Below are 16,852 nucleotides of genomic sequence, written 5' to 3' on the forward strand. Positions count from 1 at the left end.
TGATGGTCGTGGCGAGAGGATAAGGATGGTGGTGCTGATGTTGGCAGTGTGATGAGGATGAGGATGAGGAGGGTGACACTGTGCTGGTGCTGATGGGTGATGGATGACGAGGAGGAGGAAGGGGATGACGGGGAAACGATGACAGCCGTGGTGGCGGTGACGGGGCTGAGGGTGGTGACTGTTAATTAACCATGGTGATGAATAAAGGGTGGGGGTGGGGGTTGTCACCATGACACCTGCAGAGATGGCGCTGGTGACGAAGATGATGAGCACGGTGACAGTCATGGAGAGAAGGGTGACAGCTCCTCTCTACCGAGAGCAAACACCGAACCCACCGGAAGTCTGTGTACTGTGTACATTTTATGTCATGTGATCTCATGACAAAGATGGTGTTGCTCTCATTCTCATTTTAGAAGCAGTGAAACATTTGAAACACCTTGCCCAATGGCACGCAATTACTAAATGACAAACCCTGGAGTCAAATAGAAAATAGTAAAAAATCACGAGTATAACTTTATTTATTGAGCTCATACTATATTCTGAGCTCTATTCTAAGTGTTTTCCATGTATTATTTGATTTTATTCTCCCAACATTTCATGGGGAGGCAATCATAATTCTCTTTGTTTTCTAGATTAAAAGAAACCCCTGCAGCTTAGAGTTTGATCTGCTTAAGGTCCCCTGTTAGTGGGCCCCACAGCACAGACGTGCTAAGAGGCTGATGAACAATAAGTGAATGAATGCAGTGAAAACTTTGTCTTTCTCAAGTCGCTCTAGGAAATTTTTCAGTCGTTTTCTTTCTCTCTTTCTTTTTTCCTCCTAAGGGAAGTAAAGGAGAACATGGTGCCGATGGCGAGATTGGACAGAAAGGAGATCAGGTAAAAACTTACTTTGTAATGACTCTTTCATCCTGAAGAAACATCGCAGGTTTTCCTAGGTAGCTTTCATGCCACCACTTCTGAAATTTTTTTTTTCTTTGCCTTTGGTAAGATTTTTTTATTTTTATTTTTTTGTCTTTTTAGGAGCATATGGAAATTCCCAAGCTTGGCGTTGAATCGGAGCTACAGCTGCCGGCCACAGCCACAGCCACAGCAGCATCAGATCTGAGCCTCACCTGTGACCTGCACCACAGCTCACAGCAACGCCGGATCCTTAACCCACTGAGCGAGGCCAGGGATCGAACCTGTGTCCTCATGGATACTAGTTAGATTCGTTTTCACTGAGCCATGACGGGAACTCCAGGTTTTTTTTCTTAGATTTTTTTTCCATTATTTTTTGGCTATGCCCACGACATATGAAAGTTCCCAGGCCAGGGATCAAACCTGCACCCCAGCAGCAACCCAAACTGCTGCAGTAACAGCACCAGATCCTTGATCCGATGCGCCACGAGAGGATGCCTATATTTTTACTTTTAAAATTTTATTGAAATCTAGTTGACTTAACAATGTTGTGTTAATTTCTGCTGTGCAGCAAAGTGGTTCGGCTCTGCATGTGCACGTATCCATTCCCTTAGAGGTCCTCACGGGACACTGAGTGGACTTCCCTGAGCTGTACAGCAGGTCCGGATCTAAAAATCATATTTTCATGGTTTCCACCTTGGGTCATTGTCACACTCCCCTTCCCCAGTTATCCGGGGGGCCTGACTTTTATTTAAAAATATATATTTTTGGGAGTTCCCGTCATGACTCAGTGGTTAACGAATCTGACTGGGAACGATGAGGTTGCGGGTTCAATCCCTGGCCATGCTCAGTGGGTTAAGGATCTAGTGTTGCCGTGAGCTGTGGTGTAGGTTGCAGACGCGGCTCGGATCCCACATTGCTGTGGCTCTGGCGTAGGCCGGTGGTTACAACTCTGATTCGACCAAAATATATATATTTTGGAGTTCCTGTTGTGGCTCAGCAGTAATCAACCCAACTAACATCCATGAGGACATGGGTTCGATCCCTGGCCTCGCTCTGTGGGTTAAGGATCCGGCGTTGCCATGAGCTGTGGTGTAGGTCGCAGACACAGCTGAGATCTGGCATTGCTGTGGCTGTAGTGTAGGCCAGCAGCTACAGCTCCAATTCGATCCCTAGCCTGGGAACCTCTGTATGCCATGCAGCCCTAAAAACACACACACGTGTGTGTGTGTGTGTGTGTGTGTGTGTGTGTGTGTGTGTGTGTGCATTTTATACTCTTTGTTTTAGTGCTTCTTGTTCGCTGGAATGCAGTCGTGCATTACAAAATGCCACATGTCCCCTTCTTTGCTCCTGCCCAGCTGCCTCTTCTCTCATGTGACCCTGGTGGTTCGAGTTGAAATGCTTTCCTCTGCTTGGGGGCCATCGAGCCCTGCTGGACCACTTCTGCAAGTGCCTTGGAAGATGGCACCAGTGGGGACCAGTGTGCCTTCTGTGGGTCTGAACGCTGTCTCCCATTCTGCACCTGTTCAGCAGCTCAACCCCGAGCAGCCTTTCTGCCACTTACCGGCTGTTATGCCTGTGCTGCGCTGCTGTCACTCTTCCCTTCTTTTCTTTTCCTTTCCTCTCACCCACCTGCCCTCCCCCTGTCCTTCTCAGTCTTCTCGCCATCTCTCAGCTGGTGCCATCAGAACCCGGCTCCACGCCAGGCTCTGCATCAGGCTCTGGGAGGCAGAAGGGGTCATGGGCAAATCACAGGGCTTGCCCCTCAGTGACAGGTGAGGTATGTGAGCTGGGAATCCAGAGGCAGAGAGATAAGAGCTGTATTCAAGGCCTGAATGACCTACTCGGTGAAAATTCCATCTAGATCTTGAAAAACAAAACGTGTTGGGATTATTCTTATGAGTTGTCAAGGCCAGTGCTCTCTATACCGAAGGTTACAGCTTGTGTCTTCCGGAGGGAGGGGGGGGGGGAGGACAGGGAGGTCACTTCTTTCATCACGGTGGCTTCTTTGGTTTTATAGCATCGTTGTACTAAACCAAATGTTAGGTGCAGTTCCCTTTGCACCATAGCTGGTCGGGCTCATTCTCAAACACACATGGACTCCTCTGCATGTGGAGACACGAATCTTTCTTAAAATGGCTATAATCTTGTCATAGATGCCATAGTTCAGTTAACCTAACAGTTCCCACTGAGGAGATAAATTGTGTGTATTTGTATTTATTTGTTTTAAGTTTTTATGATGAGATACTTCAAAGATACATAAAAATAAGAGAATAGAAGGAAACATCCCCCTCTGTACTTAGGACCCAGGACAGCCTCTTCCAGCCGTATGGCCATTCTTCTTTCCATGTAGGTCCTTCTGTGTTCACATTATCTGGAAGCAGGTCAGTTCCAGGTTGATTTCTTGTTATAAATATTATGAGACAGTCTCTCAACCACCTACTGAAATACATATACACTTATAAGTATTATATGTGTGTGTATCCAGAATGATTATATGAGTTAGAAGGTAGATTCTGGCTGGTTGTCTGAAATTTGGTAGTTGTGCAAAGGGAAACGCTCCTTGTGAATCACTTAAACTAATCGCCCTGTGTCTTCCTAGGGCCATCCTGGAGTTCCAGGTTTCATGGGGCCCCCAGGGAACCCTGGGCCACCGGTAAGTAGTTCTGTTTGGTCCCCTCCTCTCCTGGCCTTGTCATTTGCATGCACTCCCCTACTCCCTGGAGATGCTGTCACATGGGCACACCTCTTATTTTAAAGGATGGGTGACACCTGAAGGGCGTCCGAAAGAGCAGGTCCCATGGTGTCAGGGTGAGCACAGAGGGGCTTGAATAGCATCGAGGGACAGTGCAGTTAGGATGCTCCTGGGATGGAGGGCATAGGCGGGGGTGGACAGGCTCGACCGTCTTCCATTCTATCCAGCTTGGGAAGGGCGAAGCCTGGAATAATTCCAAGGCTAAGATCTTAAGCAAGAAATATATATATTTTTAAAAGGGAGTTTCCCATTGTAGCTCAGTGGGTTATGAACCCGACTAGTATCCATGAGGACTCAGGTTCGATCCCTGGCCTTGCTCAGTGGAGTAAGGATCTGGTGTTGCCATGAGCTGTGGTGTAGGTCACAGATGGAGCTCAGATCTGGTTGCTGTGGCTGTGGCGTACACCAGCAGCTGTAGTTCCAATTCGACCTTTAGCCTGGCAACCTCCAGTATGCTGCAGGTTGGCCCTGAAAAGCAAAAAAAAAAAAAAGGAAATGTAGAACCAGCTTTTCCTTTTCCATAGACTTTCTTGGGTTTACTATAACTGATAACAGTAATTATAACCACAATTATTACTGCTCTGCATTATCATTACTTATCGTTCCAGACAGCTGTTATCGTTATCACTGCAACAACCATTAATATCATCCCATTTATTCCCAGCCCCCCCCCCCCAAAAAAAGTTCTCTTTGCTCGTAGAGTAATTCTGGCACTGACATTGACTGATGCGCTTCTCAGCAAATGTATCTCCCTTTGCTCGAGGCTGCCCCCTGGCTATTCTTGTTGCTCCTCTGCTCTGAGTCCACGGTGGTCCTTACCAGTGGTAGCCGTGGGAACAGGCGGTGGGAATTAGTATCCTCACCAAGCCCGGGACCAGTCCCGTGGGATTTCCCATGGGTTCTTCGGGGGCCCTGGTCTCCCAGACCTCACAGAACAAAGCCCACTGGTGATGGCTAAAGCGCCCCTGACAGGGAGCCGACCTCAAATGGGGATGGACTTGTCATAATAAATACTGAAAAGGAGGCTCAGTTAGGATCATGAAGTTAGAATGTATGGAAGGAAGCTTGCTTGGTCTTCTTTTTAACAATTTCGATTTGGCTTCTAACTTATGTGTTAACTCAGAATAAATCAAGTTGTTTTAAATGTATTTTTTCAATAAAATGTGAGAGCATGAAACGGCATCTTTTGCTTCATAACTGACTTTTATATCAAAACCATAAAAGATAAATCACCTACCAAGTGCAAAAGCTGTCTGAGTTTTCCGCAGAGCCTGCCTTGCATTTTGCTGCTTAGCTCATCCCCTACCCCCTCCTTCAAGGGCCTTTGCTGTCACATCCTCTTCAGTTGCTCAGCCTCAACACCCAGCTCTTCCAACTCTGCTGTGTGCACATTTCTGAGCCACCTTGCAGGGAACCCAACAGGGTGCTGTCATTTCATTGCCTGAAATTCTGCATTTGCTTCAAAATGTGTCATTTCCTGTTGGGAATTTCTTTGCACTGTATTCACCTATGGTATGGGATTTTGTAGCATCTGACAACCAGCTGCAGCTGATCAGGCTGACAGCAGTATGGGAAAAGGCATTGGCATAAAGGGAGAAGGGACATTTGAGAGGGAACCACAGTCATGGAAAAAGTCCCCTTCCTGAGCGAATCATTTCATAGCATGGTGGCCTTAGCTTCCTCGTACAACCTGTCAGCTCAGGGGCTAATAAAATGAAGGGCACGCTAAAGCCCCACCCCCACCCCATCCTGGTACCTCCAAAGCTTCAAACGCATCTCCAGTACAAACGGTACCCTGTCCTCTTCTCCCGGGAAGCTGCTGTGGCTTAGAACTCCATGACAACAGTCAGGAAATGGCTCCTGCCTTCTTATTCTCATGCTGGACAGGGAAACAGATTCAGAAACAATCCATCAGAAACCAGCTTGTCTGTCTCCAGCCGATGAATGTGATTATTTGGCCTCATGCGGATGTTCACTGAGCTTCCCCTTGGTGCCAGGCTTTGGGTGGTTACCGCCTTTGGGAATGGATGCTGAGTCAGCTGCCCGTCCAGGTGGAGGGGCCAGTCACGCAAAAGAAACTCAAGAGCCTGGTCATTCAGGCATCGTTTTTTTGGGGGGGGTTGTTTGTTTGTTTTGTCTTTTTAGGGCTGCGCTCGTGGCATACGGAGGTTCCCAAGCTAGGGGTTGAATCGGAACTATAGCTGTCAGCCTACGCCACAGCCACAGCAATGCCAGATCTGAGCCACGTCTGCAACCTACACCACAGCTCACGGCAACGTCGGATCCTTAACCCACTGAGCAAGGCTGGGGATCGAACCTGCAACCTCATGGTTCCTAGTCGAATTCGTTTCCTCTGGGCTATGACAGGAACTCCCAGGCATCGTTTTTTGTGTGTTATTTTGTAATATATAAACACCAAGAAGACAAGGCTCTTTTGTTCCACAGTTTATTTTCTGGTGCTCAGTTAACATTCTTCTTCCAGACAAAACCCTTACTCTCTTCCCCCTCTGCTATAGCTTGGCTAGATTCCAGAGTCTGGGATGCCCAAAGCCTTTGGCAGAATTATGTAGAAGCATCCAGATTTGGGGTAAAAACTCCATTGTTCTGTTAGGTTCAGGCTGGATGTGTGATTTCCTCTGCAGCAGCCCAGGTGCGGGGACACATGTGAACCTTAGACTGTTTATCCAAATGTCATCAGCCTCTTTGTATTTCATGAGCATTTACTGGGTCCTCCCCTAGTGAGAGATGTGGAGACAAATCAGCAGCTTGTCTCGAGGCTTTGTCCTATGTGGAAAGTAAGACACATCTTCTACAGCTACAGCAAGTTCCTCGGAGGTCTAAGACCATGGCGTGGTCGTCTTTCTAGCCCGGAAACCTCGCCAGCACCCGGTTCCAGCATAGGCGCCCAATAAATTACATAAAGCAACCAAATAAAGACTATTGGAAAAGTATCGGTCACACACTGTGAGAGCTCACTTACTTGTCACGCCTCGCTTAGTTATTGTCTGCAGCGTTCCTGGTGGGGGCTTGGCCCACAGACACGCCCAGAAGACCGATGTCGTCAGACTTAATGATAAGGAGACGTCTTGATGGCGTCTGTCGCTATGCGCCTGGGGCTGGCTCCCCTTTCTGGGTATTAGCTTACTCGGGTATTAGCTTACTCAGGGCTCCCCACAGTGCAACTCGCATAGCTGCTCTTGCTTTTTCTCTATTTTACAAAGGCACTGTGATGCAGAGGAGTAAAATACCTTCCTTAGGGCCGTCCAGCCAGCCGGTGGGGACCCAGGACTTAGACCCGGGACCTCTGGCTCTAAGAAGGCGCACTCCTGACTGGTCCCCTCTACTCTGCGCCAAGCACATTGTAAATCGCCTCACCTCCCTGCGGTGTGGGCAGTGGCGCTTTCTACCTTGCTGTGCATAAGGAACCTGAAGCTTAAAGACCTTCTACCACTCCATCAAAGCTAGTAAGAAGCAATGGATTGGCGTTCCCACCGTGGCGCAGCAGGTTAAGGATCCAGCACTGTCTCTGCAGCGGCTCGAGTGTCCTGCAGAGGTACGGGTTTGATCCCCAACCTGGCGCAGTGAGTTAAGGATCCAGCACTGTGGCTTGGATTCAATCCCTGGCCCAGGAACTTCCATAAGTGGCCAAAGAAAAAAAAGAAGCAATGCCTAAAGAACCTCTGCCTTTATCACCCAGGCAGCCCAGCTCCTAATTCATTCATTTATTCAAGAACTATTGAGTGTCTGCTATTGCCAAGGTACTGTTTTCATTCCCAACAAACAAGTAAGGAGATAAACACTAAGGTGTCGGATGGATGTAGAGGCTTGAGAAAAACAAAAACAGGAAAGGGGTGGTGAGGCGCAGGGACTGGCACTTTGGGATCTGATAGGCAGAAAACATCGCACTGAGAAGCTGATGCCTGAGCCCAGATGTAGAGGAGGGCAGGATATGAGCTCTGACGCGTGGGGCTTTAGATCGCAGGCACGTGCAAGAGCCGTGGGCCAGACGCGTGTCTGGAGCTCACGTTGCATCGTTTACTTCCCTGTGCAGAGCGCCCCTCCCATTATCCATCTCTGCATCTCTTCATCCCTGGTCAGTACAGGCCCCTGCCTTCCTTCGCCCTCTGGAAGATAAATCCAATTGTTTAGTTCTTGTCTTCTGCCCTGAAACGTTCCCCGATGTTAGCTGAAAAGGTCCACTCTGAACTGAGACCATTTCCTCCCATCTCTTGGATAACTGGTCTTTCCAGAAACGTGGCTGCTGTCTTCCCACCGTCTTTCTGTTGCCAGAGACTAGCCCAGCCTGGTGGGGACAGCGCAAGCCCCGCTGAAGTGCTCAGGCCGCTTTCAGAGCTGGGGAGGCCTCGTGCACAGAGGATGTGACAGTGATCTATGCTCAGACACACAACAAACTGGCTCTGTTTTACCATCCTTAGGGAGCAGATGGAAGTGCGGGAGCTGCTGGACCACCAGGAATCCAAGGACCCCCAGTAAGTTCCTCAACGGATAGGATTTGCCTTCAGTTTGTGTTTGGACCTTCCCACCATCCCCAGCGTTGGCCAGCCCCGCCCTGGTCCTTCCTGCTTCCTGTGGCTCACACTCCAAGGGTCTGGGGACCGCTCGTCGACCGTAGGGGGAATTGCTTTCTGTGAGAACCCTGGTTACCGTTCCTCTAAATTAGAGGATTTGAGTGAGATGACCTGGCCTATCTGTGCTTCCCAAATCCAGTTTAAAACCAGTTTGGACTGGTCCCAGGTGTAGTCCCGTCTCTCTATTCTTTGTCAGTGTAATTTCTATTCGGAACAGGCACGGGGAGTAGACAGGGCTTGGTGCTCACGCATTCTGAGGCTGACGGAATGAGCCAAGCGGCGTGTCAGTCGGTAGGTAGCCGCTGTCATCCAGCTGTTCAGAAAGCAGAGTGACGTTCAGAAAGGGAAAGTCATTTGGTCAAGGTCTTGAAGTCACACAGGTGGAGCTGGCTGGGACCCAGGGCCTGTTTCTCAACAACCCAGCATTTATATGCATTGCACAGAGCTGCCAGGACCACGCTTGGGGTCAGGACCATAAAACAAAGGTGGCGTTGTGCTTGGCGTCACTACATGCGTGTTCACTTAAAGCAAGATAGGCTCTGCTCATACTGCTCTTCTCCTCTGGCTGCCTCACCTTTAGGAATTGTTGTCTCCATTTTATAAATAAGGAACGTGGGCTTCAGAGACGTGAAACCCCCAGGTCAGGATCGCACAGTGAGGCGATGGCAGAGCCAGGTACACACCCCAGGCTGCAGAAATCTCAGTGTCATATTTCAGGTAGAGCTATTGCTAAGCAAGCAAGTCCACCCTATCCGGGTATCTCTGGACACGGGCGCCAAGAGCCCTGTAGGGATCAGCCAGGACCGCTTCCTCCTCCTCGGATGAGGAGGACAAAGCCCGATGGGCTGAGGCCATGCATCCAAAGTCGCACAGGAAATTAATATCCAAGTTGGGCGTTAAGTCAGTCGGAAAACTCCCACTGTCAGCTCGCTTTCTGTTCCTCCACACCGACCCACTGTGTGGGCAGGATGGTCAGGTCAGGGACCAGAGGCATGATAAGTTTGAGAAGTAAGAGCCACGCGGTTCTTTTCTGATCACCGTCTGGCGAGTCCCTTTTTTTTTTTTTTCTGTCTTTTCTAGGGCCACTCCTGTGGCCTATGGAGGTTCCCAGGCTAGGGGTCTAATTAGAGCTGTAGCCGCCAGCCTATGCCACAGGCACAGCAACGCGGGATCCGAGCCGCGTCTGCGACCTGGATCATCAGCCCACTGAGCAGGGCCAGGGATCGAACCCGCAACCTCATGGTTCCTAGTCAGATTCGTCAACCACTGCACCACGTCGGGAACTCCTGGCGAGTCCTTTTGAAGCAGCCCACCTAGAAGGCCCAGAATGAATAAAATATAAACAGTACCGCAAGCAGCTTTTTACTGATTCTGAGACAGAAAAAGATTTCCCCGATAAAAGCTAATGGACTGTTTGCCCAAGGAGAACCAGATGTGGGGCCCAGAGGTGAATCCTTGCATTCACAGGAATTACGCTACATTAAATAAAACGTTGATTCTGTCCTGGCAAGTTATGCCTGTGCTTGAAGCTGCCCGTGGTCTTGGTATTTCAGCATAAACATCAGACCAGAATCTAGCCCAAGTCGTCTTTGTACAAACAGTGACTGTGGTGGTGGAAAGAAAGAGAAGGAAGGAAGAAAAAAAGAAAATTATATAGGAAACGGTTAAAAAGTAAAACAAATCTATTTTCGTTGTGTTTTAAATTAAAACATATAGATCATTTGCCAATCTTTTTGACATAGAATGAAGGCCCTTATTTTTCTTTCTGTTCCCTTGAATGGAGTCTCTTGTTACCATCTTGTAGAAAGAATATCCACCTATTTACTATTTGTTACTTTTTTATAAAGTGGCTTGAGCATATGAGAACACCCGTGAAGCAATTTGAATGCAGAATCCTGGTTTATTAGAATTTTTGCTTAATCTCTTACAGCTCTCTTGTGGTATAGCTATCAGCTATTTAGACAGCGAGTGTCTCGTCTTTGTCAAGTATTTTCAAGGTCTTAATTTGCATAAAAGGCCATTCTTCTTCTTTTCTCCACCTAAATTTCATTGGGTTACCCAATGAACAGCAGCTAAATTGTGTAATTTCCATAGCAAACAACAAGTCTCAAAAGCAGGTTTGGGACCAACCATACTGACTCTTTACTGAATCTTTAACTCACCTGATGGGAGGAAAAAAAAAAAACCTAAATAGTAGGAGTTCCCGTCATGGCGCAGTGGTTAATGAATCCGACCAGGAACCATGAGGTTGCAGGTTCGATCCCTCGCCTTGCTCAATGGGTTAACGATCCGGCGTTGCCGTGAGCTGTAGCGTAGGTTGCAGACTCGGCTCGGATCCCACGTTGCTGTGGCTCTGGTGTAGGCCGGTGGCTACAGCTCCAATTGGACCCCTAGCCTGGGAATCTCCATATGCCGCAGGAGCGGCACAAGAAATAGTAAAAAGACAAAAAAAAAAAAAAAAAAAAAACCCCTAAATAGTAGATATTTTAGTCTTGTGGGCCATATGGTTTCTGTTGCAAATATTCAACTCTGCCTCGATAAGGTGAAATCAGCCGCCGACAGTATGTACACTAACAGGTGAGACTGGGCTCTGATAAAACTTTATTTGCAAAACAGGCAAAGGCCCGGAGCTCACGGATTCCTGTCCTAGTTCATTAGTGTTTCCAACCAGGATCTTTGGAATAATAGGCACCCAGGAAGGAATCCAGGAAGCTCCGTTATCAGTATTTTAAAATTCCTAATGGGGATTGAATATTTGGCCCAAGTTGACAAAAAAATATTCACTTTGTTTATTAATGTGTTTGCAGGTGCTGTGGAGAGAAAGAGAATGTTTTTTTGTTTTATATTATTATTCTGCACTGGCGCAAGTGGCAATATGTCTAAACAATCTCAAATATCATGCAGCATGAGTTTACAGAGATGCAGGTCTCTGTCAAACTGTTATGAAGGCAAATGCATGAACCTAGCATTTCATTTTCTGAAAATTAAGAGTAATCTCGGAGTTCCCCTTGGGGCTCAGCAGTAACGAACCTGACTGGTAGCCAAGAGGATGCGAGTTTGACCCCTGGCCCTGCTCGGTGAATTAAGGATCTGGCATTGCCATGAGCTGTGATGTAGGTCAAAGACTCACCTTGGATCCCGAGTTGCTGTGGCTGTGGTATAGGCCAGGAGCTGCACCTCCAAAAAAAAAAAAAAATTATCTCTCAGCATGATTATGTAACAAGTAGATACATTTGAGGAAAGAGTTTGTTTTGTTTTTTGTTTTTGTTTGTTTTCTTCTTGCTTTTTTTTCTTTTTTAGGGCCACACCCGTGGCATATGGAGGTTCCCAGGCTAGGGATGTAATCAGAGATACAGCTACAGGCCTACCCCACAGCCACAGCAATGCCAGATCCAAGCCGCATCTGCGACCCCAGCTCACAGCAACACCGGGTCCTTAACCCACTGAGCAAGGCCAGGGATCAAACCTGCATCCTCATGGATGCTAATCAGATTCGTTAACTGCTGAGCCACCAAAGGAACTCCTTGAGGAAAGGTTTTAAAAAAACAGTAGTGAACCTAAAACATTGTCCATTTTTTCACTGGTTCCCAAGAGTCTATGAAAAAATAATTCTCAGTATCTTAATGATTTGATACTTATATCTTTCATTTTCTTCAGATATGGAAATAAAACTTGGTTATTGAGTTTTGATTGAGTTTAGTACTTAATAAAGGAAGTAAGGTCTCCTGATTAGATGCTTTATATGACAATAAAAATCTCTATAAAGCCTGAAATAAATATCAAAATATTTTTGGTTTTGCTTTTCTTCCAAGGGGCTAAAATCCAGCCTTTAAGAATATTGCCTTTTGTGCGGCTATGTGGATTGAGTGTAAAACCTGACGCCAGTGTTTAATTGCAGAAGAAACACTGGCAGGAGATTATAAAGTGATTGGGACTCTTCTCAAAACTCCTGGTAGAGGCTTAGGATGATGCCAGAATGCGCCTCCTGAGAAAAATGATGCCCCTGGTTACTTTATCTGATTTAGAAGCTCTCAGTGACAGCGATGTGTGTTTTTGGTGAATAAAATGGGAAATGAAATATTAATTAGTGCAGTTTGGAAAAAAAATCTTTCAAGGTCTATTTCATGGGAGAAAGGAATCCTAAAAGTGATTGATAATAAAAATGCGTGGAACCCCCTGGGTAAGAAGGTGGTAGTAATACAACTGTCTATTACCCGTGCCCCTGGTCAGTCCCTTGTTTGTGTCAAGTCCTGCGTGCAGAACACCTGCAGGTGCTGGGTGCTGGGTGCTGGGTGCTGGGAGACAGGGTCCTGAGTCACAGGCGTTTGGGGGCAAAGTGCAGAGTGGGGTCTGGACCCAGGTCTTGTGGGCTGCCAAGCTCCAGGGTCTTCTTCCCATGATGCTTTCAGTCTCCAATTCCCCAAGAGTCTATGTCATGAGGCCAGAAGGAGTCCCAGGCTGCGTGACTACCAAGCTGCATATTTATGCTTGGCCCAGGGCACCTCCCTGCCCTGTGGGGAAGCGGTGAGGTGGCTGTGGCAGGTGCACAGGCACCCACTGCTCCTCACCAAAGCCTCCTTCCAACCCACGGAGGCAGTTCCGGGTGAGACCATTTACCTCTAGAAGAGCCAGTCCAAGAAATTTAATGGCATTTTGTGTCCTGGATCTTTTAGGGCAAAGAAGGTCCTCCCGGCCCCCCAGGCCCCTCTGGATTACCTGGAATCCCGGTAAGTGGCATTTTTAAAGAAACGTTGTTTCTCTACTACAAAAAAAAAAAAAGCAAAGAAAACTATATTCCGGCATTATTAAAGCAAAGCATATTTACCAGGAGAATTTTTGACGCTACAGAAAATTAGAAGAAAAATAACCACTAACCAAAGCCAACCTTAGTCTCATTGTTCCGTTATGTATATATTGTTTATTTGTGTAAGTAAAACTTGCAGAATTTCTCTTACAGTACAGCGGGTTAAGGATCCAGCGTTATTGTCACTGCGGCAGCTCGGGTCACTACTGTGGCGCAGGTTCAGTCCCTGGCCCGGGAACTTCCACATGCTGTGGGCACAGCCAAAAAAAAATTCTTCTCTTTCTATACACACATTCATCAGTCAACACACACACATAATTCATACATAGCTGTGATAATTGTTTGTGATAATATAAGCATTTTCTATTTTCCACACTAGTATTAAATGCTTATAAATTTTATATACACTCTATCCAATAAATGCAGCATACGGCCTATGAATATTCTTCTGTCGTCTCGTAAATCTTACAACTATTTCAGAAATCTACTCTAGATTATTTTAAATACATAGCGCTTTTCTTATTTCTGTAGGATGGTTCCCCAAAGGGCCGTCTGCTTGTCAGAGTGCAGTAATATCTAAGGCTCCTGATACATACTGTAAAATTGCTCTCCATAAGTGTTCCAGACTTTTAAGTTAATATAGTTCTCAATAGGATCCAATTCTCCAGTATGTTGGTAGTAAGAATGGCTCAGAGAGGCTGCATGTGTCCTTGTCATTGAGGTGAAAGCCTGGTGTGGCTTCCAGGCCTGGCGTGTGCCTGCTGCTAGGGCCCGTCCTGGCCACAGCGCCGCCCCCCCCGCCCCCGCCGCCGCCATGGTGCATTCTTTTGCTCCAGCCATGCTGGCTTTCTTTGGTTTCTAGAACATTCTGCATCTTCTCTCCAGGCCACAGGGCCTTTGCACATGTGTTTCTGTCCCCTCTGAATGCCCTCTTGTCACCTCTTTTGCTAGTTAATGCCTTTGACCTTTCTCATCTCACCTCAAGCAACACTTCCTAAGTTTTTATCTCCCCCACTCCCACCCCCAAGGCCAAGCTAGGCTGTCTTGCTTTCTTTTTCCTTTCTTCCTAAGTACCTGTCTTAGCTGGTAATCGCGTCTGTATTTGTGTAGTGGTTTATTAGTGACCACCTCCTCCGTTATGCATTGATTTGCTCATTCAGCACTCTAACTAGGCACCTGCTGGTGGCTACATCTGGGAATATAACAGAAGAGGGCCTTGTCATCATGGGATTATGTTCTGGGCTGTGGTCTCTGCCAGCGCAGAGCCTGGGGTCTCATGAGGCAGCCAGACAGAAAAAGAAGAAACCATTGACGCAGAGCGTGATGTCTAAGGTGATAGATCTGTGGGCACTTAAGCCAGGCCTGGAGGCCTGCCTGGAGGAGGTGATTCTTAAGATGAGTCTTCAAAGTCAAGTTATCCAGGCAGAGGAAGTCGAGAGGGGTCGGAAAGAAGGCATTTCAGGTAGAAGGTGCAACCTGCAGAAAGACACGGGTGTGCGGACTCGCACTGACTATAAGAAATAGGAAAAACTTGAGAGGCTTCTGTGTCTGGTAGGGGCTGGGAGCAGTGCAGCGTCAGCGTTCACTAATATTCGTAGCGCACCAACATTGCCTTCTGTGAATTAAAACAATGTTTCCCATTTATTGAGCCAACTCTGTGCCAAGCATTGGAACAGACACCCCTTTTATATGCCCTACGGCTCCTCTTCCTGCCATGTCAGTGTGAAGATCTCTTTAATTTATAAAGGGGAAGAAACTGACTCTCAGAGAATTTAAAAGGCTGGCCCAGCAACGCAGTCAGCAAGGGGGAACCTTTCTCTGCTGGAAGCCTCGGTTCCTTCCCTGATGATTCAGTAGCCCATGCCCAGCGCTCTTCTTTATTGTCCGAGGTGGCACTCCTGCTGCCCCCAGGAACCAGGTGTCTGCCCCAGGAGTCCCCAGGGTCTCCTGCCAGCCTCCAGCCTCCACGCCAAGTTGGCCACTCTCCTTATCGGGTCTCTTGACTCTCCTCGCCGCTGCTCTGTGTATGGAGAGAAGCGGTTCCTGGAGGTAAACTTCTAACTGAAAAAAGAACCAACACTGCCTGGCGTCCACGTCAGCCTAGGGGTTTATTTAGTGTTATCATGGTTACGCGGGAACAGGATCCATAAAGACTTCCCGGTGCCCCTGGAGCATTGGTCAGCCTCCCGGATGGTCACTAGCCTTAGATCACTGTCCCCCGTGCTTCCCGCCGGTGCACAGGCGCGGACGTTAAAGGCGCAGATGAGGGCTACTGCCCAGTTTCAGGAGCACCTGCCGGGCGGCAGGAACAGCTGCACCGCCAGTGCTGTTGATCGATGCCTGGTTTGTTAAGCGTCGCCTGTGGAAGCATTGCTTCTGAGCCACCTTGTGACTCTGCCAGGCTGGTGTGTCATCTCTGTTCAGGAGGGGGGCTGCTGAGGAGCTGAGAGTGTCCGGAACGTGGCCCAGATCATAGGCATAGTTGGTGCAGGTGGGATTCAGACCTTGTTCCGTGTGACTCAGTTTCCCCACTGCCTGGCTGCCTGTTGCCTTCTTTCCCCCGAGCCCGCCCAGGCGTGGTGGCCCAGGATGGAACCTAGGTCTGTGTGATGTTGCCATCATTGTCTTGATCTGCAGAGACTCCTGAAGAATGATGATAATCTCTTAGTTAAGCATGAGGCTTATAGTGTCTTATTCATAGCAGGAGATGGGCAGGAGGTGGAGAACGGGGAGGGTCTTGTAGCTTTGTTTCAATGCAAAGAAACATGTAAAGTTCACAGCCTTCCCATGGAGCCCGGCCTTGGCCCTTGCTGTCATTTACCGAGCCCCTCTTGTGTCCCAGGAGCTAGCCTGTCCCTCAGCAACCCCATTGTCTTCGTCAGAAGCGCCTCCTTATCACCACAGTCAACCCCGGAGGCTCAGAGACGAGCCCCTGTTATTCTAAGTTTGACTCCACGAAGAGGTCCCGTGGGGGCTTCCGTCAGCCAGTGACAGTAACAGTGATGCTACCGCAGTTTCCTGCTTTCCCCCTGTGAGTCAGGCACTGCGGACCAGAGATCGAAGCCAGAATCGTGGTGCCGGGGAAGAAACTGGGTCACCAAGCCAGTTCTGCCTGCTGAGCATGCACGTGGAGGGCGTCTGTCCTTCCTTCCTGCTTAGCATCTTCGGCCAGATAACCAAGTGGAGTTTCTCTTGCAGGGAGAAGAAGGCAAAGAAGGCAGAGATGGAAAACCAGGAGCCCCCGGAGAGCCGGTGAGGGATGCTCAATCGTCTTTTACACTCCATTTCTCAGAAGCAGTGACTGTGTGTCTGGAGCTGCTCTGACCCGGGCACAGGGAGAGTTATTTTGGGTGCATTCCGTCATTTACGTCTCCTGAGAACCCTGCAAGGTCAACGCTGCTGGTCCCATTTGACAGCTGAGGACACCGAGTCTCAGGGAGTGACATCATGGGCTGAAGGTCACCTGTTGGACTGGTGACAGAATCCAAACCCTAGCCCAGGGCTCCTGTCCCTCTCTGGTTTTTGTTAACTGCCCCTGCAGCCTCCATCCTATGGATGTGGGAGGGGAACTGGCAGGTCAGCGCTGCTGGAATAGAAATCCGACATCTGAAAAGCCTTGCCCCACCCCGAGCCCCGCAAAAAAAAGCCTGAGTTTCACCTGCTGGCTCCAGGGGTGCCTGAGTTTGCCTTTCTTCCACTTTAGCATCGAGTTGTTTTTTCTTTTTTCTTTTTTTCTTTTTTCTTTTTTTTTTTTTTTTGCCTTTTCTAGGGCCACTCCCGCAGCATATGGAGGTTCCCAGGCTAGGG

General features: G+C 48.2%; 1 protein-coding gene across 2 annotated transcripts in view; it reads left to right on the plus strand.

Moving 5' to 3' along the window:
- COL22A1 (collagen type XXII alpha 1 chain) overlaps positions 1–16,852 on the plus strand; it is a 249,072-nt gene that overhangs the window by 197,892 nt on the left and 34,328 nt on the right. For both annotated transcript variants that reach the window (XM_047783198.1, XM_047783199.1), the window contains 5 exons: positions 823–876; positions 3,500–3,553; positions 8,089–8,142; positions 12,915–12,968; positions 16,244–16,297. In XM_047783198.1, the coding sequence (XP_047639154.1) occupies positions 823–876; positions 3,500–3,553; positions 8,089–8,142; positions 12,915–12,968; positions 16,244–16,297 (270 nt within the window). The remainder of the gene's footprint in view (positions 1–822; positions 877–3,499; positions 3,554–8,088; positions 8,143–12,914; positions 12,969–16,243; positions 16,298–16,852) is intronic.

The sequence above is a fragment of the Phacochoerus africanus genome, chromosome 6 (assembly GCF_016906955.1).
Source record: "Phacochoerus africanus isolate WHEZ1 chromosome 6, ROS_Pafr_v1, whole genome shotgun sequence".
Taxonomy (NCBI): domain Eukaryota; kingdom Metazoa; phylum Chordata; class Mammalia; order Artiodactyla; family Suidae; genus Phacochoerus; species Phacochoerus africanus.